This window comes from Gekko japonicus, unplaced genomic scaffold (assembly GCF_001447785.1).
Source record: "Gekko japonicus isolate JY-2015 unplaced genomic scaffold, Gekko_japonicus_V1.1 scaffold1562, whole genome shotgun sequence".
Lineage (NCBI taxonomy): Eukaryota > Metazoa > Chordata > Lepidosauria > Squamata > Gekkonidae > Gekko > Gekko japonicus.
This window is the reverse complement of record NW_015169824.1, coordinates 172,583-195,717: the sequence shown is the minus strand read 5'-3', so window position 1 is coordinate 195,717 and position 23,135 is coordinate 172,583. Positions and strand designations below refer to the sequence as shown.

Here is a 23,135-nt window from a genome sequence, read left to right as displayed (position 1 = left end):
AAAGAGACAGAAAGAGAGTCTTCCTTTGCCTAGGGAGGGTGGGGGAAGCACCTGGGGGCACGATCCGTAGTTCCACACGTACCTCATCAGGCTGCACGGAAGCGGCTTTCCCTTTGCCAGAAAGAGATGGCAAAGAATGTATCCTTGGCTTTATGGCACCACCTGGAAGCAGAAAAAGGTAATTGTATGGCATTCTAGACTTCCCGGGTGCTTTGCATTTCAGTTCCACTGGGGGAAAATAAGATTCTCCCTGTCTTGGCTCTTGGTTCTCTAAAGGCAGGGTCACAAATAAAAGAGACATCTTCAGCACTCATTTGCCCTGCCCACTGGATCCAGTGAGAATGCAGTGCCCTACTGCCTGGTTCGGAGACTGCTGAAGACCCTGGGATCACAGTGTGAAAAAAATATGTGGTCACCTGCTTCAAGATCTCTAAATGAAGTAAAGCTTCGTTCACAGCAGTGAGGGTCTGGTCTTCTTGAATGATTTTTGAGTTGAGTTTGTAACCATGGTTGCAACTATCCTTGCATCCTTATTTTCAGATAATTTTTTCCTTCCACACTTTTCACAAATCCAGTCTTGAGACGGTTATCATACAGAAAACTGCGGTCTGTTCGTCCAGAATTCACAGGACTAAGAACAAAGAACCCTGAATTGTATGGAACAGGCAGCGCTAAACCAAGGCAGAAATGCAGCTAGCCAATCCCAGAATCTCTTTGCCTGTGGGCAGGACCAGAACACATGGGAAAGGCAGCCTCACTACGGGTGAAGCACAAACAGGTACCCTTCTTGATATGACAGGGTGAGCGATGCCACTGACACATCAATCCTAGCCCAAATACATGATTTCATCTTTGTAGGAAACTTTGTTCTTATTATTTTTGGATAATTTTTTTCCTTCCACACTTTTCAGAAATCCAGTCTTGAGACGGTTGTCATACAGAAAACTATGGTCTGTTTGTCCAGAATTCACAGGACTAAGAACAAAGAACCCTGAATTGTATGGAACAGGCAGTGCTAAACCAAGGAAGAAATGCAGCTAGCCAATCCCAGAATCTCTTTGCCTGTGGGCAGGACCAGAACACATGGGAAAGGCAGCCTCGCCACGGGTGAAGCACAAACAGATACCCTTCTTGACATGACCTGGTGAGAGATGCCACTGACACATCATCTTTATTATAGCTGCATGCCTTCTTTTGGTTTCTGCCCTGGTCTAGAATCCTAGCCCAAATACATGATTTCGTCTTTGTAGGAAACTTTGTTCTTAAATATCCTATCTTCTAACTCGCTGACTGCCTGATGTAATCCAATCTCCGAATCTGCTTATTGATTGACTGAAGTGTCTTTTAATCATTCGTATATCCTGCCTTGAGTGCTCGTTAGAAATGAAAATATTATTAGCAGTATTAATAATAAATATAATTGTATTAAAAGAAGAAGGGGAAGGGATTGGATTTATACCCCGCCCTTCACTACCCAAAGGAGTCTCAGAGTGGCTTACAAACTCCTTTCCCTTCCCTTCCCTGCAACAGACACCCTGTGAGGTAGGCGGGGCTGAGAGAGCTCTTGACAGAAACTGCTCTTTTTCAAGAACAGCACTTATCAGAACTACGGCAGAACTACAATAATAATAATCACAGATTATCATATTCATAAAGAACGAGGTCCCCAGTGACATTATACTACCAGACATGGGTCTTTACGCGATGATCCAAGACCATTTTTTGACAAAACGTTTCCTACCCTGGCTCTGAATAGCTGGTCAGAGCAATCATAATGTTGAAAGTACCCAACAGCCACCTTCCATCACCATCCCTTTGAGGTTTTGGACACTCCTTTTCCTGTTGAATTTCTAAACTGAGAAGCTGAAGCAGAGCATTTTTCCCACAAACAGCCAGGAGGGAATAGAAGCAGCCCCCCCCCCCTTACACTCAAGGAGGCCACACAGAGGGAACAACACCCCTTTCGATCTTACCTGGAAGAGGGGGTCGGGGATAACACTCCTGCGCGATCTTCTCCTGCACCTGAAACAGAGGTGGGGATCCCAGAAAGGGAAGACCGATGAGAAGACGAAGAGGAAATAGGGGATGGTGGGTTTCAGAAATGAGGGGCCATCTATGTCAACTTCGATGGCATCCTTCATCATATCCTGTGCCCCCCTCCCCACACACTACCAAGATGAAAACTTCTCACCTGCTGGTCCTGATCCTTCTCCTCTGCCTGGCTGAGGAGGAAGCCTTCTGCCAGGGCCACCGCCTGGGAACTGGTCTCCGGCAGGCATTCCCTCACCCAGCTCTCCATCTCCGGGGGCAGGACGGCCAGGAACTGCTCCAGGACCACCAGGTCCAGCAGCTCCCTCTTGCTGCGCCTCTCCGGCTTCAGCCACTGGCGGCAAAGACGGTGGAGTCGGCTGCAGACCTCCCGGGGCCCCTCCGCCTCCTGGTAGCCGAACTGCCTGAACAGCTGGCACTGCACAACTGGAGGGAGGACGTTGTCCCCCAGGCTCTTCTGCACGGTTTCTTCCCACAGCATTCTTCTGCTCCCTGTGTTTTCAGTCATACCCAGAAAAGTGGCTCTGTGGTAATGCTCCTGCATGATCTGAACCTGCAAAAGAAATAAGGATCCCGGAAAGGGGAGATGGATGAGGAAAGGAAGAGGAAACCAACTGGTGGTGGGGGGGGGGAAGTCTATAATTGCTGGGATAATTTGTGTGGATTTTGAGAGTTTCCTTTTCATATTCTGTCCCCTCCTCCCAACTAGATGAAACCGTCTCACCTGCAGGTCCTGGTTCTTGTCCTCTGCCCGGCTGAGGAGGAAGCCTTCTGCCAGGGCCACCGCCTGGGAACTGGTCTCCGGCCCGCACTCCCTCACCCAGCTCTCCATCTCCGGGGGCAGGACGGCCAGGAACTGCTCCAGGATCACCAGGTCCAGCATCTCCCTCTTGCTGCGCCTCTCCGGCTTCAGCCACTGGCGGCAAAGACGGTGGAGTCGGCTGCAGACCTCTCGGGGCCCCTCCGCCTCCTGGTAGCCGGACTGCCGGAACAGCTGGCGCTGCATATCTGGAGGGAGGGCGCTGTCCCCCAGGCTCTTCTGCATAGTTCCTTCCCACAGCTCCCTTCTGTGCTTGGCCTTCCTGTCATCGAGGCCTTTTCCTGCTCCAGGGACAGCTGAATCTGACTCTCCCATCCTCCCTTCTTCTCCAAACAGCCTTACCATGGAACAGTGGATTTCTTTCCTTCTCTGCCAGATTCTTTCATAAAGGGAAGTGCTGGATACGTTACTTCCTGCAAAGGCAAACTTGATTTATTTTTTAGTGAGAAGGAGGAGGAGGTGATTGGATTTATAGCACACCCTTCACTACCCGAAGGAGTCGCAGAGCGGCTAACCATCTGTTTTCTTTTCCCCTTCCCACAACAGACACCCTGTGAGGTAGGTGGAGCTGAGAGCTCTCCCCTTCAGGGAACAGCCCTGAGAGAACTGTGATTGACTCAAAGTCACCCAGCAGCTGCATGTGGAGGAGTGAGGAATCAAACCTGGTTCTCCCAGATTAGAGTCCTCGCTCTTAACCACTACACCAAACTGGCATCTGCAACTGAGAAAGTGAGATCTGATGCACAAAAGCTCAAGTTGGAATCAAGGTTGTTAGTCTTTCAGGTGCCCCACCAGCCTCCTGTTTGATTTTGCTACAGTAAAGAAAAATTGAAATGAGTAAGTAGGTATCAGGAAGAAGCAAGTAGCACAGCAGAATGTCAGGTTAGATCTCAGAGACGAAGGTTCGAATCCCCAGTTATACAGCTTCAGGCTTACCTACCTTACAAAGTTGAAGTCAGGATAAAGTGGAGAAGGCAAGTCACTTTAGGTCCCCACTGGGGACAAAACGGATGGATAAACAATATTAGAAACATTAAAAAAAGAGGAAGGGCATTTGGAGAGGTGCGGGAGGGGACTTCTCTCTCTCTCTCTCCCCCCACTCCCTCCCCCCCCCCGGAATTCCCAATGCCCCCCCACCCAAAATTTTCTGGCTACAGCCCTGTATCTAGGCCTCAGGAATCATTGCTGGTCTTGTAATGAACCTCATGCAGACTTTATACACATATGGTGAACGTGTAACAGGGCGATGATTTTTTTGGAAAATGGTGGTGATCATGCTTTCAAAAGGCATTTGATGTAACACTGAGATCATGCGCCAGAACTATTAAATTATGTGGTTTCAATACCTTAAGAAATATACAGCAGCAACTTCATATGTTGTTCCAATGGCTAGATTATCTTTAGCAAAAGTGCGGAACCTGAAGGAGCTCCCTACAAGGAGAACTTTCTTAGATAAGACCAAGAGTCCAGGAGCACCTTAAAGACTCACAAATTTGTGGCAGGGGATGAGCTTTCATGAGTCACTGCTCACTTGCTAAACTAGAAAGTCTGGTTGGTCAATGCTGCAGGACTCTTGAGAATCACCCCAACGGGGGCCACCCCTCTGGACTCTCCCACTGCCCAAAGCAGGGAGATCGTGCAAAGGCAAACATTCGTTTATTTCTTACCTCCTTTTAAAACAATCCTCCAGGACTGCCCCCCCCCCCATGAAGGGCAAGCCACTCATCACCAAGGTGGGACGCTGCAGGAAGTCACGCGGCCCTTTTGTTGTTGATGCCTCTCTAGGCACAGAGACGCCTTCCCTTTAACCCTTAAAGAGCCTGTCTTCAGAAATAGCGAAGGCTCCGCTTCTCGCTTGTACACGCGCTGACCCAGCCGGCGCCACTCCGGTTTCACTCCAGTTTTTGGCCAAGGGACGAGAGGATTCGACACACACACACCCTTCCATCCCAGTTTGGGCTCCTTATGCCCTCTAGGAAGCCCGCTGTAGGTTCAGAAGGGGAGGGAGGACGAAAGCGAATGTGGAGTCTTTGAATACGGAGCAACCCCTGTATCGATGGCCGTAATACCGTCTCCTGTTCCCTTGAAATGAAGCTGGGGAGGCGGAGAAACTTCTGGTCGGGCTTCGAGCATTTCCTTTACATCAGCCATGGTTGCCAACCTCCAAGTGGTGGCTGGAGATCTCCTGGGATCTTCCCTAAGCTTTGCATTGTGGATACAGAGAAGCTTCTGGCTGGGCTCACTGGCCTCAGCCACCTAAGACATTTCCCAGGCGTCTGCCCTAAGCATTGCACTGAGGATATAGAGAAGCTTCTGGCTGGGCTCACTGGCTTGAGCCACCTAAGGCATTTCCCAGGCGTCTGCCCTAAGCATTGCATTGAGGATATAGATAAGCTTCTGGGTAGCAATTGGGTAGCTCCAACACCTGCTACTTTTGGCTCACCATAACTTAAATTTTGAACACTGGATTATTGTTTAATTTCGGAAGGATAAGACACCCACCCCTTTGCAATCACTGGCTGCAAACAGGGAACTGATTGTCCCTTCTTACCTCCTTTTAAAACAAACCTCCAGGGCTGCCCCCCCCCCCTTTAAGAAGGGGTATCCTGTTTATCAGGTTACTTTCCTGTATAGAATGCAACACCGTTTCAGGCATGCACATTCTCAGAGACCCTGATGGAAGTTCCACATTCCTCCTCCCTCGCAGACCTGGGTCCGTGGATCAGTGGCAGGGCATCTGCTTGGCACACAAAAGGTCCCAGGTTCAATCCTTGGCATCTCCAGTTCTGGGATCATTTTGATGTAGGTGATATGAATGACCTCCGTCTGAGGCTTCGACGGAGAAGCAGATCAAGTATTCGGCTCGCGGGGATCGCCACTGTCGAACGAGGCCTGTTCAGCCATTGAAAGAGTTTCCCATGAAGTTCCTGCCATCTCTGCTTAGGGTTACCAACCCTCTTGGATCAGCTGGGGGTCTACTGGAATCGATTCGAAAGTTAAGGCCCTGTCGCGCTGGGGAAAAGCACTGAGCCTGGTTCCTGGAGGAAACAGCTGCTTTGGAAGGAGGAGTCTCTGGCATTACAGGAGAGCTGGCTAGTGTTCTGTGTGACCCTGGTCAGCCCGGATGCAGGTTTAGGCGGGCACTTAAGCAATCCTAGGAACTAATTAGATTTCCTATATTAGGTCGTTTCAGATAGATTCATGGAGGGAAGTCCATCAGTAGCTACTAGCCATGGTGACTAAAGAGAACCTCCGTATTCAGGGGGACTAAACTTCTGAATCCCAGAGCCAGGAGGCAACATCAGGGGAAGGCCTCAGGCTCTGTGCGCTGTTGTTGGACCTGCAGAGGAACTGGTTGGCCACTGTGTGAGACAGGATGCTGGATGGAGTTAAGGACTGCTCAATCAATAGTAAAGTTAAATATAGTGAATTGAGCAAGAGGGGCGGAGAACCTAGTCCTAAACAACATCATCTATTAGTCCTAAAGGCCTCTGACACTCCTTCCTAAGATGTGTTCACAGGATGGGATAAATAACTCAGATTTTATAATAACTTGTATTCCAGATATTTTAGTTGAAAACTGAATCAGAGGTGTCGAACTCAATTGTTATGAAGCCTGGATCTGACATAAATGCAAGTTTGTCAGGCTGGGCCATGTGTGTCATAAAATGTAATGCCAGGTACCGGAGGTATAAACTTTGTAAAGGACACAGGCAAACCCACTTAATGATATTTTTTTAAAACTCAAAATACAAACAAAAGCAATTGATTGCTAGGAGCGAAAGCAGTTGATTTACTGGGGAACCCACAAAAGCCCCAATAAATGTATTTAATCATATGCAAGCTTAGGATTTTTCCCAAGGGATATCATCAGTGGGGGGGTTATCTTACATGTCTATTCAAATTAGATATTTATTTATTTAGATTTGTATCCCACTCTCCCTGCATAGCAGGCTCGGGGCGGGTTCCATCAAATATAATATACAAATGACGTACATCAGATATAATACAAGAACAAATGAGGTCTATTTCAGATTGGGGCTCCCAGATGGTAACACAGATCTGACCCGCTGAAGGGGAGGCCCAATAGAGGAGGGATGCCTGCTGCCTCAACTAAAACTACATGGGTGCGTTCAGACGGGGCATTTACAATGGTATAGGTGCCAGTTGGAATCGGTGTACTTACCAGCGTTCACACGGAGAACATCTGCCTTCCATCCCTAACCGTTGCAAAGAACTTTAAACCGTTGTATTCTGCTACTAGGTCCCCAGGTGGTGGTATCCTCCTGAGTGCGCCGGTTGTAACTGCTTTACCCCCCATCTGATCGCTCTCCACCGTTGTAGAGCCACTTCCGTTCGGAAGCCTAAGGCTTCCGCTTTTCGCCCGCCATTTTTTTGTTAGGTCGGCGATATGCGCTTGGGCGAAGCTTTGCCCCGGCGTTTATTTTTAAAAGAAAAGAAAAGGTCCTTAGTTTAAGGTTTTAGAGGAGTCTGGGACCTCAGGGAGGACAGTTTGCTCTTTAAACTTTAAAAGTAAGTCCTCTCTTCAGGGCATGCTTTTCTGGACGGGGTGTTTTGCGCATGCGCGAAGATCGCCATTCTGTGGATGGCTGCCTATGCGCATGCGCAAACTGAGTTAAAAAAAACCGCCGACGCCCACTGTGTGTGAATGGGCATACAGCGATGGACTCCGCAGACAGGAGGTAAGTGTGATCGCGTTTCAGCCTGCATAAACTGCACCGGTTGGAACCGGTGCAGTTTATGCCAGCTGAAACGCCCCGCCTGAATGCACCCTATATGTAGCATCTTTAGGAGATGAGCCGTCTTCCTTGCAAGTAAATGAGGTCGTTTTTGAGCACTACCCCCATACGCCCAGCCTCAGCAGCTGAGCATGGTTATGATACATCTCTCGCTCTTTGTTTTCTCTCCTTCCCCGCCCTACCTCTGAGGATCTTGAAGAGGCACACCGAACTTCCCCCTCCACACCGAACAGAGGTGGGCCAGGCTGACCGACTGGCCCCGGTTGATCCAGATGACGGGATCCTGGCTCAGGAGGAGGGGGCGAGTCTGAGCCTGGCTCATACCGATCCCCCTACTCCCAGTTCTCATCCTTCCTGCCTTTCCCACTGGAGCAGTGGGGTTAAGGGGAAGGCTGTTTCTGAAACCTCCAGGAGGCACTTTTCGTCCTCCCGTGACCCCTTTCCCTCATGGGCAGAGAACAGGTGGGGAGGTCGCTGGCCCCTGCCCACCCGAACACTCTGCCTCCCACCTCTGCAGCTGTTCAGTCAGGCAGCGGCAACAGCAGCCACCCTCTTTTCCGCTTCTCTCCTCCACTTGCTTCCAAGGCTAGGATGTCTTTCCCCTCAGAGCGGCATGCACAAGACAGCCCAGTTGCCTCCCAATTCACGCCCTGGACCTCCTCCCCCTCCTCCTCTCTTCCCCCACCGGCCCTGCTTGTTCATCAGCAAACCACCGGTCTGCGCACCCACTCTCGCCAACCCCCCTCATGGTCGCCGTTTGAAAAATCACAAAGCTGGTTGATGTGGTGGTGCCAGCCACTCAGCCCCGCCCCCTATTTAGTGGCTTTTTGAGCACTAGCCATGGTGACTAAAGAGAACCTCCGTATTCAGAGGGACTAAACCTCTGAATCCCAGAACTAGGAGGCAACATCAGGGAGGAGGGGCAAAACACCACCACTCCTTTCTCCATCTTCACTGCTATTCTCCCACACACACACTATTTTACCTCAGCCTCTGAGCCCCACCCCCTAGCCATTTCCTTTTTATTTCTTGACCACTTTGACCATACACACACAACACACAGCATACACCTGCCTACCTGGTCACCTCCACCCTGAACAGCCTCCTGCCTTCTTTACCTCACACCAGTTGCTCGTGGGCCGGCAACACAAACAAGGAGGATGGAAAAATCTCCTCCTTTAGACAACAGCTTCAGAACTGGCAGAGTCAGGTTGGTGTAGTGCTTGAAGTGCCTGACTGGGCTCTAAGACAGGGGTCCCCAAACTTCTGAAACACGGAGCCGCATTAGAGTGCACAATGCCTAACGAGGGCCACATCTTAAATCAAAATGTAACAACATTATTAACCTACCTATTTACATCAAAACATTAAGACATCAATGAAGAAATGTGACCTCTAACACAATCCATTTTGGAACAATATTTTACTGTGGAATCCTTTTATCTAGGTACACGTGCTTACCTAGTAAATGTGATTTGTGGCTGTTTTCTGTTAGCCAAGGCATTAATGTCCAAGTCAAGGTTTGTGAAAGGCACCCTTAAAATGTCATGTAAATATTCATCTGTAAGTCTTGAAGTATGCTTGGATTTCACAATTTCCATCATGGAAAAAGTTCGTTCACAGATGTATGTGGTGCCAAAGACTGAATTTCTTTAGGCTGTTTCAGCAAGAGAAAGAACTGCACAATGACTAGTCAAACTGTCATTAAATATGGTCAGTGGAGCAAGTGGAGCTGCGAACCTAGTCCTTACAAACAGACTATTAATACTAAAAGTCTGTGACAACCCTCCTCAAGACGCTGTAGGACAAATAACTCATATTTTATACTAACTTGTATTACAAATCTTTTATCTGAGAACTCAACATGCCCTAACCAATAGCAGTTTAACATTATATAATAAAGTCTTGATTTAACACAAAATCTCCAGATGATCATTCCCAGTAAGCTTCGGCTTGAGGCTGTAGATCATGCAACAGTAGAAATATTTGCATGGTTTCTCTTCTTGTGTGAATTCTTTGATATGAGAGATGTGTGAACTCCTAGCATTTATATGGTTTCTTCCCTGTGTGGATTCCTTGATGGGCAGTAAGGCTTGAAATCCAAGCAAAGTTCTTTCCACACTCCAAGCATTTATATGGTTTCTCCCCTGTGTGGATTCGTTGATGTTTAGTAAGACGTGAACTCCAAGCAAAGCTCTTTCCACACTCCAAGCATTTATGTGGTTTCTCCTTTGTGTGGATACGTTGATGGGATTTAAGGTTTGAACTCTGAGCAAAGCTCTTTCCACACTCCAAGCATTTATATGGTTTCTCCCCTGTGTGGCTACGTTGATGTTTAGTAAGTTCTGAACTTTCAGCAAAGTTCTTCCCACACTCCAAGCATTTATATGGTTTCTCCCCTGTGTGGCTACGTTGATGTTTAGTAAGTTGTGAAATCTGAGCAAAGCTCTTTCCACACTCCAAACATTTATATGGTTTTTCCCCAGTGTGAACACGCTGATGTTTAGTAAACTGTGAATTTCGAGGAAAACACTTCCCACACTCCAAGCATTTATACGGTTTCCCCCCTGTGTGGAAACGTCGATGGGCAGTAAGGTCAGAATGATAAGAAAAGCTCTGTCCACACTCCAGGCACTTATATGGTTTCTCCCCAGTGTGCATACATCGATGCGTAGTAAGCTGTGAACTCTGAGGAAAGCTCTGTCCACACTCCAAGCATTTGTATGGTTTCTCCCCTGTGTGGATTCGTTGATGAGAAATCATGTGATATCTCCGAGCAAAGTTCTTTCCACACTCTAGGCATTTATACGGTTTTTCCCCAGTGTGGATACGTAGATGGAGATTAAGTTGTGAGCTCTGAACAAAGCTCTTTCCACACTCCAGGCACTTATATGGTTTTTCCCCAGTGTGGATACGTAGATGGAGATTAAGTTGTGAGCTCTGAACAAAGCTCTTTCCACACTCCAGGCATTTATATGGTTTCTCCCCTGTGTGGATTCGTTGATGGATAGTAAGAATAGCACCCTGAGCATAGCTCTTTCCACACTCCAGGCATTTATATGGTTTCTCCCCTGTGTGGATATACTGATGTTTAGTAAGCTGTGAACTGCGAGCAAAACTCTTTCCACACTCCAGGCATTTATATGGTTTCTCCCCAGTGTGGACACGTTGGTGGACAGTGAGTTCTGAACCACGAGGAAAGCTCTTTCCACAATCCAGACATTTGTATGGTTTCTCCCTAGTGTGGATACGCTGATGGGCAGTAAGGTCTGAACCACGAAGAAAGTTCTTTCCACACTCCAGGCATTTATATTCTTTTTCCCCAGTGTGGATACGTTCATGGGTAAGAAGGCTTGAGCTCTGAGCAAAGCTCATTCCACATTCCAGGCATTTATAGGATTTCTCCCCAGTGTGGATTCGTTGATGAGCAGATAAGGTGTCACTCTGAGAAAAGCACTTTCCACACTCCAGGCATTTATATGATTTCTCCTCTCTGATGACTTGTTGATGAAGGATGCAATTCTGAGCAGAACTCCTTCCACACTCCAACGATTGATGAGGTTTCTCCCCTGTGTGAATTCTTTGGTGTCTATCAAACACCTGAAATTCAGCACCCTGAGGAGAAGATTCATTCTCCCCCTTCCATTTTGTTCGACTTATCCTTTTCTGCTGTTTTTCCTTAAGTACACGGTGTTGTGGTTCTCCCTTGGACTTATTCCGAAGCCTATCAGCCTCTAGAATAAAGAGAAAAGACACGTAAAACATTCAGGCAAAAGTGGAAGCAAGTCAAGAAGGCCACTGATTGCTCTTGATCATGACAGAACAGAAATCACTTGATGGGGAAACAAATCCTGCCCTGTAGTAATCAGCTCTTGATTCTTCCTTGGAGGTGGACCACTGGAACCTCCTTGTTTAGAGGCAGAGTATGGAGGACCCTATACAAATATAATTTTTATTTCTGATTAATATTATTATCATTTGTTATTTAAAATGCTTGTTTCCATGGCTGCTCTGAAAGGCCCAAGTGGAGGCCCCATCGACATCCTATAGTGGTCAATCCCCCTCCTGGCCTGCTTTCAATGGATTTTCATCTGCACTCAAGATTTTGCACTGCAGACGAACAATGAGCCCGCTCAGTCCACCGTGGGCCATTGGGGGATGTCTTCTGCTGTGTTCCTTTGCATTTACAAACCAATATTTTCGCTTACACACTAATATTTAGAGACTCCAGTAAGGCCCGACCCTGCTTAACTTCTCAGAGCTGCAAGATCGGAGCAGCCTGGGCCATCCAGATTAGACCTGGGGCCCGTCTTGGAAGGAGTAACTTTTGCTATCAACATCTCTGAATCAAGAGAAAGGGGAGCCTTACCCAGGGAGGCCACATTCCGACGATTCTCCTCCATGACCTCCTTGTGAAGCCTCCTTTGGTCTGGACCCAGCAGAGCCCACTCCTCTGCAGTGAAATGAACAGACACCTCCTCCAAGGTCACCAGGCCCTGAAAAGACGGGGGGGGGAACACAGAGAGCACCGCACCGAGAAAAAGGGGGGGGGGGGGGGGGAGAACACACCCACTATCTTTACAGAGAATGTAAGAATCCTTCCCTTTCTACGGGCAACCTAAAAAGATTCAATTGGGTTATTTAAATACATAAATAAATAAATAAATAAATAAATAAGAGGATGCTGATGATTAGGACTCAGCCCGCCGTCAGATGCTTTCACTTTCTACCCAGGGAGCAGCACAGAGAGCAGCCGAGGGAAGGAGACAGAAAGAGAGTCCCCCTTGGCCTAGGGAGGGTGGGGGAAGCACCCGGGGGCACGATCCGTAGCTCCACACGTACCTCATCAGGCTGCACGGAAGAGGCTTTCCCTTTGCCAGAAAGAGGTGGCAAAGAACGTATCCTTGGCTTTATGGCACCACCTGGAAGGAGAAAAGGGTAACTGTGTGGCATTCGGTACTTCCCGAGTGCTTTGCATTTCAGTTCCATTGGGGGGGAAATAAGATTCTCCCTGTCTTGGCTCATGGTTCTCTAAAGGCAGGGTCACAAATAAAAGAGACATCTTCAGCACTCATTTGCCCTGCCCACTGGATCCAGTGAGAATGCAGTGCCCTACTGCCTGGTTCGGAGAGTGATGAAGACACAGGTGTCACAGTGTGAAAAAAATATGTGGTCACCTGCCACAAGATCTCTAAATGAAGTAAAGCTTCGTTCACAGCAGTGAGGGTCTGCTCTTCTTGAATGACTTTTGAGTTGAGTTTGTAACCATGGTTCCAACCAATGTTCCCTCTAAGCTGCGGAGTCATGCGAGTAAAAATTCTACTTTGTGAGCTACTGGCATTAAAGCTGTGAGCGAGCAATTTGGCTACTGCATAAATTAGTTTGTTCTGGAGCCATCCTTCCTGAGCTGAGACCAACGTGTGAGCTGGAGGCTAAAAAACTGTGAGCTAGCTCACACTAACACAGCTTAGAGGGAACACTGGTTCCAACTATCCTTATTTTTGGATAATTTTTTTCCTTCCACACTTTTCAGAAATCCAGTCTTGAGACGGTTGTCATACAGAAAACTATGGTCTGTTTGTCCAGAATTCACAGGACTAAGAACAAAGAACCATGAATTGTATGGAACAGGCAGCGCTAAACCAAGGCAGAAATGCAGCTAGCCAATCCCAGAATCTCTTTGCCTGTGGGCAAGACCAGAAAACTTGGAAAAGGCAGCCTCGCTACGGGTGAAGCACAAACAGGTACCCTTCTTGACATGACAGGGTGAGAGATGCCACTGACACATCATCTCGATTATAGCTGCATGCCTACTTTTGGTTTCTGCCCTGGTCTACAATCCTAGCCCAAATACATGATTTCGTCTTTGTAGGAAACTTTGTTCTTAAATATCCTATCTTCTAAGTCACTGCCTGCCTGATGTAATCCAATCTCTGAATCTGCTTATGGATTGACTGAAGTGTCTTTTAATCATTCGTATATCCTGCCTTGAGTGCTCGTTAGAAAGGTGAGTAGAAATGAAAATATTAGTAGCAGTATTAATAATAAATATAATTGTATTAGTAATAATAACCACAGAATATCATATTCATAAAGAACGAGGTCCCCAGTGACATTATACTACCAGACATGGGTCTTTACAGGATGATCCAAGACCATTTTTTGACAAAACGTTTCCTACCCTGGCTCTGAATAGCTGGTCAGAGCAATCATAATGTTGAAAGTACCCAACAGCCACCTTCCATCACCATCCCTTTGAGGTTTTGGACACTCCTTGTGCTGTTGAATTTTTGAATTGAGAACCTGGAGCAGAGCATTTTCCCCACAAAGAGCCAGGAGGGCATAAAAGCAGGGGGCCCCCTTAGACTCAAGGAGGCCACACAGAGGGAACAACACCCCTTTCGATCTTACCTGGAAGAGGGGGTCGGGGATAACACTCCTGCGCGATCTTCTCCTGCACCTGAAACAGAGGTGGGGATCCCAGAAAGGGGAGACCGATGAGAAAAGGAAGAGGTGGTGGGTTTCAGAAATTAAGGTCCATCTATGTCAACTTCGATGGTATCCTTCATCATCTCCTGTGCCCCCCTCCCCACACACTACGAAGATGTAATCCTCTCACCTGCTGGTCCTGGTTCTTCTCCTCTGGCCGGCTGAGGAGGAAGCCTTCTGCCAGGGCCACCGCCTGGGAACTGGTCTCCGGCCAACACTCCCTCACCCAGCTCTCCATCTCCGGGGGCAGGACGGCCAGGAACTGCTCCAGGACCACCAGGTCCAGCATCTCCCTCTTGCTGCGCCTCTCCGGCTTCAGCCACTGGCGGCAAAGATGGTGGAGTTGGCTGCAGACCTCCCGGGGCCCCTCCGCCTCCTGGTAGCAGAACTGCCGGAACAGCTGGCGCTGCACATCTGGAGGGAGGGCGCGGTCCCCCAGGCTCTTCTGAATGGTTCCTTCCCACAGCTCCCTTCTGCTCCCGGCCCCGGCGGCATCAAGGCCTTTTCCTGCTCCAGGAACAGCTGAGCCCGGCTCTCCCTCTCCCAAGAGCCTTCACCTGGACCAGTGGATGGCCTTCCTCCTCATTCAGATTATTCTGTAGAGGGAAGAGCCAGATCTGTGACCTCCTGCAAAGCCAAGATCGATGTATTTTTAGTGACACATATGACATCTGTATCCAAAAAAGCGAGCTCTGATTCACAAAAGCTCAAGTTGGAATCGAGGTGGTTGTTCTTTCAGGTGCCCCACCCGACTCCTGTTTGATTTTGATCCATTAAAGAAACATTGAAATGAGTAAGTAGCAGGACGAAGCAAGTAGTGTAGCAGTTAGAATGTCAGGTTAGATCTCATAGACGCAGGTTCAAATCCCCAGTTATACACATAAGAACATAAGAGAAGCCAATATTGGATCAGGCCAATGGCCCATCCAGTCCAACACTCTGCCACACAGTGGCCAAAAGTACCAGGTGCCATCAGGAGGTCCAGCAGTGGGGCCGGGACACTAGGAGCCCTCCCACTGTTGCCCCCCCCCCCCAAGCACCAAGAACACAGAGCATCCCTTGCCCCAGACTGAGAGTTCCTATCTATACCTTGTGGCTAATAGCCACTGATGGACCTCTGCTCCATATGCTTATCTAATTTCCTCTTGAAGCTGTCCATGCTTGTAGCCGCCACCACCTCCTGTGGCAGTGAATTCCATGTGTTAATCACTCTTTGGGTGAAGGAGTACTTCCTTTTATCCGTTCTAACCCGACCGCTCAGCAATTTCATGGAGTGCCCACGAGTTCTTGTATTCTGAGAAAGGGAGAAAAGTACCTCTTTCTCTACCTGCTCTATCCCATGCATAATCTTATAAACCTCAATCATGTCACCCCTCAGCTGTCGTTTCTCCAAACTAAAGAGCCCCAAGCGCTTTAACCTTTCTTCATAGGGAAAGTGCTCCAACTCTTTTATCATTCTAGTTGCCCTTTTCTGCACTTTTCCCAATGCTATAATATCCTTTCTGAGGTGTGGTGATGAGAACTGTACACAGTACCCCAAATGAGGTCGCACCATTGATTTATACAGGGGCATTATGATACTGGCTGATTTGTTTTCAATTCCCCTCCTTTAGGCTTACCTACCTTACAAGGTTGGTGTGAGGATGAAGTGGAGAAGGCATCACTTTGGGTCCCCACTAGGGAGAAAAGTGGAGTATAAATGATACTATAAACATTAAAATTAAGAGGAAGATTTAAGAGAGCAGTAGGAGCCCACAGAGTATAAAGCAGTAGAGACCGCTCACAGGCCCATTTTTCTGGCCTCCCTTTCCAGAGACCAAGCAGAAAGTCTTTCTTAAATGGTCAGCTGCTGCTTAATAAAAGTCTTTGTGAACTATGGACTAAAGATTCCTGTAGCAGTCTCCACCTGAAGAGCACAGCATGGGAACAGGGGACCAATTTACACAGCAGCTGCGAAGCTGGAAACAGGGAATAAAAAGCAGGATGGAGCCTCTTAGAGTCCAGGGGGGACTGGATGGTTCCAATCCAACTCCAGAAGATCCAGACAGCAGCTGGGCTTGTTCACAGAAGCCAGCAGAGCTGGGGAGGAGCCGGAGAAGAGGAAGGATGCCAGAACTAATCGTGAATTTGGAAGGGCCCAATCCCCCTGACAGGTTTCATACCTTTTCACTAACTGTGCTGATGAGAAACCTAAATATGTTAACAAGTTGGGAGAGCACTGCATGTCGAGTAAAAATGAGGATTCTGAAGGGCACCTTTTAATTAAAGAGTTGATCTTTAAAGGCAGCTTCTGGTGTAGAAAGTGTCATTCGTTTTAAATTGCTCAAGGATATATATGTTTTTATGTTCTGGCTGAGTTTTTTATGCTGGATTTTCATAACTTTTACTCTTTTGTGTTTTTATTACGTTTTGGGTTTTTTAAAGCCCCTTCAGGCAGGTTCCCTGGAGAGGCTGCACACAAATTCTCTAAATAAATAAATCAGTATTTGTCCTGCAAAAAAGCAAAGCAAGTCAGAGAAGGCAAGGCAGTGTTTTGTGGCTGATTTGGGAGACCTCTGTCTAGACCTTGCTGACTACTTAAGAAGGGATCGGATGGTCTCAGGTGGCCTGCACTGCAAGAGGAGAAGCAGATTGCTAGAAATAAAGGATCTTGCATTAGCCAAGGCCATCGGGTTGTGCCAAGCGGCAGAAATCACCCCGAAAAGATTTGCTGGGAGGAAGAAGACAGAATTACGTCTTCAGTAAGCCACTGCAGAGTGGAGGAGAGAGGAGAACCCTCCAAAACCCCAAGTTTGCAAGGGGAAAAAAACCTGAAACCCTTTTGGGGTTGCAGCACAGCAATGCCCAGTGGATGGCAAGAATTACAGCAAAATGCCAGAAGACGGCCATTGAGAGGTCTGGAGGCAGCAGCGGCGAAATGCAGAGATTAAAAAGAAGAATGGGCATATATTGTGTTACAGAAATAACTCAGCTCTTTGATTGATGGAGTCCACTGGTGAAAAATGTTAAGGAAGACTTGCTAACCTCTAGGTGGCAAAGACTACAGGAGTCTTTAAAAACCGCAAACACCGCTTTCCCTCTGGACTATTACTCTCAAAAGCGAGGAGATCCCCTTTGCAAAGGAAATATTCTTTTACTGGTTACCTATTTGTCCAAAAACTCCGCCGGTGCTCTTCTAGGTCTCCTTCCCCTGACAGTATCAACACATCCCTCCCAGGCACTTGAGACGGGCTCGGGAAGGAACTGCGGCAAGTCACGTGCCGGCCTCGGTCGATGCCTCTCTAGGAATGGCGAGTCTGTCCATTTAACCCTTAGACTGGCTCGCTCCCGATGGCAAAAAGGAGCCGCTCTCGGCTTCGCCCATCCCTTTGCCCAGCCAGCCTCGCTCCGAAGAAGGACTCCTGCGGTTCAGAACGGGAGGCAGGGAGCTGATGTGGAGTCAACCGAATGCGGAGCAATCCCTGTCTGTTTCCCGGGCGGGGAATAGGAATACCATCTCGTGATTCCCTAAGAATGGCACGGAGCTGGCAGAGAAGCTTCTGGCCGGGCTCACTGGCTTGAGCCACGCAGAGCATTTCCCAGGCATCGGCTGTGCTCCTCCCTTCCAAGAGGAAACGTCGTTCTGGGAGGCGGGGCTTGATTTAGGGTGGGGGAGGAGGGGTTCCCTCCCTGCCCCACAACTAATATGTGCGTGGGAGGGAGGGTCTCGGGCTTCAAGGCGTGGCCTTGTGGGGGTCCTTTTGTTCTCTGTCCACCCCTTTTTTTTGCCCTGTTGCTCCAGGGGGGCATGGCTGAAAGACTGATGGAGCCACCCTGGGGGAGCAGAACAGGTCTCTATCGGTCAGGGTCCGGCTGGAGCCCTTCTGAGGATGCTGACTCCTAGGTAAAGGTTTCCCTTGCTCGAAAGCCAGTCAAATCCGACTCTAGGGGGCAGTCGAATCCAACTCCATTTCCAAGACGAAGAGCCAGTGCTGTCCGAAGACTTCTCCGCGGTCACGTGGCTGGCATGACTAAATGCCGAGGCGCATGGAACGCTGTTACCTTCCCAGTAAAGCGGTACCTATTTATATACTTGCAGTTTCTTGCTTTCAAACTGCTAGGTTGGCAGGAGCTGGGGCCAGAGACAGAAGCTCACACTGTCATGCAGCACTAGGGTCTCGAACTGCTGAACTACAGACCTCTCAGTCTGCAGCTCAGTGTCTTAACCTCTCAGCCACCACTAAATAATCCACTTTCCAACTGGATTTTGCCAGTTCATGCAGTAAAATCCAGTTGGAAAGTGCACTGAAAGTGGATTCAAAGTTCCTTCTAGCACTCTGTTTCCAACCCTGCCCTAGACTGACAAATGTCCTTCTTAGGAGCTTGCCTACCAGTACATGAACTGCTGCAATGCAAACAACGTTGTTGGTGTGTGTGCGTGAATGTGTGAGAGGGGTAAGTTTATAAGATGACAGCGTGCAGGGGGGCTATCTCAGACCACGGCCGGGTAGCTCCAATCCCTGCTCCTTCGGCTCAGCATCAATATTAGTCCTTATAATCCTGGATTATTTTTTTATTCTGGGAGGGCGGACTGACATGGCCACCCCTTTGCAGTCACCATCGGTTAGCCAGCTGCAGACAGGGAGACTGATTGTGCATCCGTTATTTCACCGTCTTGTGCTGTACTTTTCCAGTATGGAATGCAACACCGTTTCACACATGCACATTCTCAGAGACCTTGATGGCAGTCCCACATTTTCCCTCTCTCATAGATATGGGTCCATGGCTCAGTGGCAGAGCATCTGCTTGGTACACAGAAGGGAGCGGTGGCACAGTGGGTATATCCCACTGCCTTAACATCCGAACTGTGTCAGTTCAAATTCAAATACCTTTTATTGGCATACAATATTAGAAGCATTTACCAATAAGACAATCCAAAAGAAATTATAAAATAGATAGTCGTGGCTATGTCAGGCCTAACTCAAGTTGTCACAAGCTAGATTTGACCATACAAAAGATGCCTGAATCATAAAATAAATTAACTGTGTCAGTTCAAGCCCCGCGCTGGTGTGAGCAGCCAGCCTGTTGTCCCTAGCTCATCGTCCACCCAGCGATTCGAAAGCCTCGGCGAGTAGATAAAATGGGAACCACTCCATAGAGAGGGTGGGCACACCAACTCCCCTGTGGGAAGGTGTTAGCTGTCGGTTGGGACGTCCTGCTCCAGGATCGGAAGGCGGAAGAAACTACTCGGCTACAAAAAAATCCCCGCAGTGGGATGCTCCGGCCAGGTGGTGGCAATGTGGCGATACGACCAGAGACGTTTCCACTGTGCAGTTACGGCGTGTGCAATTAAAATGAATTATATGTTGTCTTTCCTATCCCCTATGAAACATTGTTAGTCCCCTGTCTAAAAGTGTAACTGTAAATCACTTTGAGCCCACTTGTGGGGAAAGTGATTAATAAATGGAAAGTGTTGTTGTTGTTGTTGTTATTATTATGGTTCCAGGTTCGATCCCTGGCATCTCCAGTTCAGGGACGGTAACAAACAGTTGAACTGAAATACTGGATTAGGGAAGAAAACACTCTAGTGTGGTTTAACATGTGAGTTATTGGATCTCTGTGCTCTAGAGGTGCAACCCAGCTTGATGTGATGTGAAAGACCTCCACCTGAGGGCTTGGACAGGCTAACAGATATTCACAGGCTCACAGCGCATTGCAGCTGTCTAAATGAGACATCTTTAGCTACTGAAAGTGACTGCTGTGAACGTTCCTGGCATCTCTATAGTACTGTTGCCAGCCCTCCTGGATCTCCTGGGGGTCTTCTGTGATTGATACCGCTCACCCGCCAGATATTGGAAAAAATCCAGGACACTGTGTGGACTTCTCCCATGAAGCACAGCTGAATTACCCAAAGGGAAACACTAGTGATCTGAAAGTTTCTGCCCACTGTGGATTCTGGGATTGGTGTAGTGGGGTTTCTGCCCACTGTGGATTCTGGCCAGTTTGGTTTAGTGGTTAAGTGTGCATACTCTAATCTGGGAGAACCAGGTTTGATTCCCCACTCCTCCACTTGCACCTGCTGGATGACCTTGGGCAAGCCATAGTTCTGGCACAGCTGTTCTTGAAAAAGAGCCATTTCTGTCAAGAGCTCTCTCAGCCCCACCTACCTCACAGGGTGTCCGTTGTGCAGAGGGGAAAGGAAAGGAGTTTCTAGGTCGCTCTGAGACTCCTCTGGGTAGTGAAGGGCGGGGTAGAAATCCAATCTCTTCTTCTTCTTCATGTGGCCCTGTGTCTGACAGAAGGTTCGTCCACATTCTGAACACACATAGGGTTTCTCCCCAGTGTGGATTCTTGGATGATAAGTGAGCTGCTCCTTTTCCTTGAATCTCCTTCCGCACTCTGACCATTTCTGTGGTTTCTCCCCACTGTAGATTCTTTGCTGGGAAGCTAGAATTCTTTCCACACTCTGAGCAATGAGCATTAGTTCTGGCTTTGCATCGGTGTCCAACCTTTGGGGTAAAATTAGGCTGTTGCTCAGACTCCAGCACTTCTGACACTCCTAGACTCGTTGGTAGTCTACAGATATCCCTACCTAGCATCTATTGAAAGCCATCCAGAAGGACACTGTGGAGTTTTAAGCTGAAACACAGAAGCTGCAGCACAGATGGCTTGCCTGAATGTAAATGTGGGTGATCTGGAAATTATGGTAGCTTTGTTGTACTCAGGGCTATTTTTGGGCAGGAACGCACAGGAACAGAGTTCCGGCTGGCTCCTGAGTTGGCCACGCCCAGCAGGAACTCATTAGCATAATAGGCCACACCTAACAGCAGAAACTCATTAGGATTGGCTACATTAGGGGTGTGTGGACTAACATGCAAAGGAGTTCCTGCTACAAAAAAAGCCCAGGGTTTTGACAACAAAGTAAACAATAAGAAGCAAAAGGTGGGTGTGGCTGGATGACCACACTTCTGGTAACATGGGGGTGTGGCTTAATATGCTAGTGAGTTTCTGTTGAATAATTTTAAGTAAATGAAATGCCAAGATGCCAAAAGTAAATTCTCTGCCAAATAATTTTAAGTAAATGAAATGTTCTAACCCGACTGCTCAGCAATTTCATGGAGTGCCCACGAGTTCTTGTCTTGTGAGAAAGGGAGAAAAGTACTTCTTTCTCTACCTGCTCTATCCCATGCATTGCAGGTGGCTAAAGGAGACCTGGACATTCTCGCTGACGGAAAGGTGGTAGAATGAAGCTCCAGGAGGAACCACAGTACGGTATGGGTGTGATGCCGAACTTAGTGTGGACACTTTTTGCTTGGGCATGAAGGGTCCTTGGTTAAAGTTGAAGAAGACTGCTTTGTTCTATGTCAAATAAATAATTAAGATATGATATAGCAACACCTCTTATTGTAACTGACCAATGAATGTATGCTTACTCAAATGATGCCTTATTACCTGTACCAATAAAGGTTTCTGTATGTTACCTTTTTTGCTTATGTCATTTTGGGTATAAACCCCTATGTTTTTCCTCGTATTATTCAGAAAGCAGCTGTTTTTGGCAGGCACTCTGTTGCCTAGCTCTGTCTTTCCCGTTTGCTGCAATAAATATTAAGTACTTTTTCTCCTCACCGGATCTTCACTTGTGTTGTTCTTTTTGGGCTTGGGGAACACGCCAGCCACGCTTGTGGAACAGGCTGGGAGGGAGGAGAGGAACAGGGTAAACAAAACCAAAGCAACATAACAAGCTGATCTTTGCAGTACATACTTGTGGTACCACCTGAAAACAATTTCACTTTATTTGGAAGTATGAACGATCATAGGTCTCTTCAATAGGGTTTAAAGACATGTTGGATCCTACTGAGTTTCCTATACACTATACAACAAAGAAGGTAATCCTTTGTGGGTCTACTCGAAAACCTACTCAAGTTTATTCAACAGGAAAGAAAAACAAAACAGCATTTCCAGATATCGGGAGTGGAAACTGAACAAGCATGGGTCACCCTTTCTCTGTAGGCCTTCTCGTTCTCTTAACACACACACACACACACACACACACACACACACACACACACACACACAGCCAGGCGCCTACCTAAGAGACTCCATTTATTTCAGCATTGTTTTAATTTGCTTATTGGGTTTTATTATTTTAGTTGTGAGGTTTCTTGTGCAGCTTTCCAGAGAAGAGGCATATCAGTTCTCTAAATATAATAACAACATCCTACCCCACGGGGATATCACAGTGTGCCTACAGGCGGCTGGCAGATACAAGGACATTCTGAGCCTTGAAAGGAAAAGGGGGGAGAATGAAGGTCCCGGAAGGAACACAGGAATGAGGTGAGGGAGGGGCAGGCTGGAATTAGGGAAAGTTGCACAACGTAACTGAAATAACGGCTAGCAGAGCTCTGAGGCACATCGTGGTTGTGGCAGCTGCAAAGAAAGTTAGATGCGGAAGATTTTATTTGAGACTAGAGGTGTGCCCCTGTGCAATATTTAATGCTAGTTTGGAGACTGAATGGGCAGCTCTGGTGGGGCCTGGGAAGTTCCAGGAATAACTTTTTCTCATCCTACAGGGATCAGTTCCCCTGGAGAAAACAGCCTCTGTAGAGGGTGGACTCAGTGGCATTAAACACCACTGAGGCCTGTCCCCTCCGCAACCCTGCTCTTCCTTAGTTCCACTCCGAAATTTCCAGAAGTTTCCAAACCCTCGGTTCACATCCTTAGCTCTGCCTCCTGACAGAAGAGCGGAAGCAATTAACTGATGAACCACCAGCCTCAGAGACCGACCTTTCCTGACAACTGGAGGCAAAACTGAATTGATAACAAACGTCAACCTCTGCCTTTTCCCTAAAGGGGTTTACGTTTTTTTCTAATCCATTCTTCCTCACAACGACCCTGGCTCAAGGTAAGACAACAGTGATGTCCTACTGAGCGGGGATATGACAGTGTGCCTACAGGCGGCAGGCAGATACAAGGAGATCCTGAGCCTTCGAAGAGAAAGAGGGAAGAATGAAGCTCCCAGAAGGAAAACAAGAATGAGG

The 23,135-nt window shown here is 47.9% G+C and overlaps 1 protein-coding gene and 1 pseudogene across 1 annotated transcript in view; one reads left to right on the top strand and one right to left on the bottom strand.

Annotated features, from left to right (window-relative positions):
- Nucleotides 1–23,135, top strand: part of LOC107115507 — a 259,349-nt pseudogene that overhangs the window by 188,054 nt on the left and 48,160 nt on the right.
- LOC107115506 (zinc finger protein 420-like) overlaps nt 1–23,135 on the bottom strand; it is a 157,667-nt gene that overhangs the window by 128,201 nt on the left and 6,331 nt on the right. Inside the window, exon 4 of the mRNA XM_015417226.1 lies at nt 9,736–11,111. Within this exon, the coding sequence (XP_015272712.1) occupies nt 9,736–11,111 (1,376 nt within the window). The remainder of the gene's footprint in view (nt 1–9,735; nt 11,112–23,135) is intronic.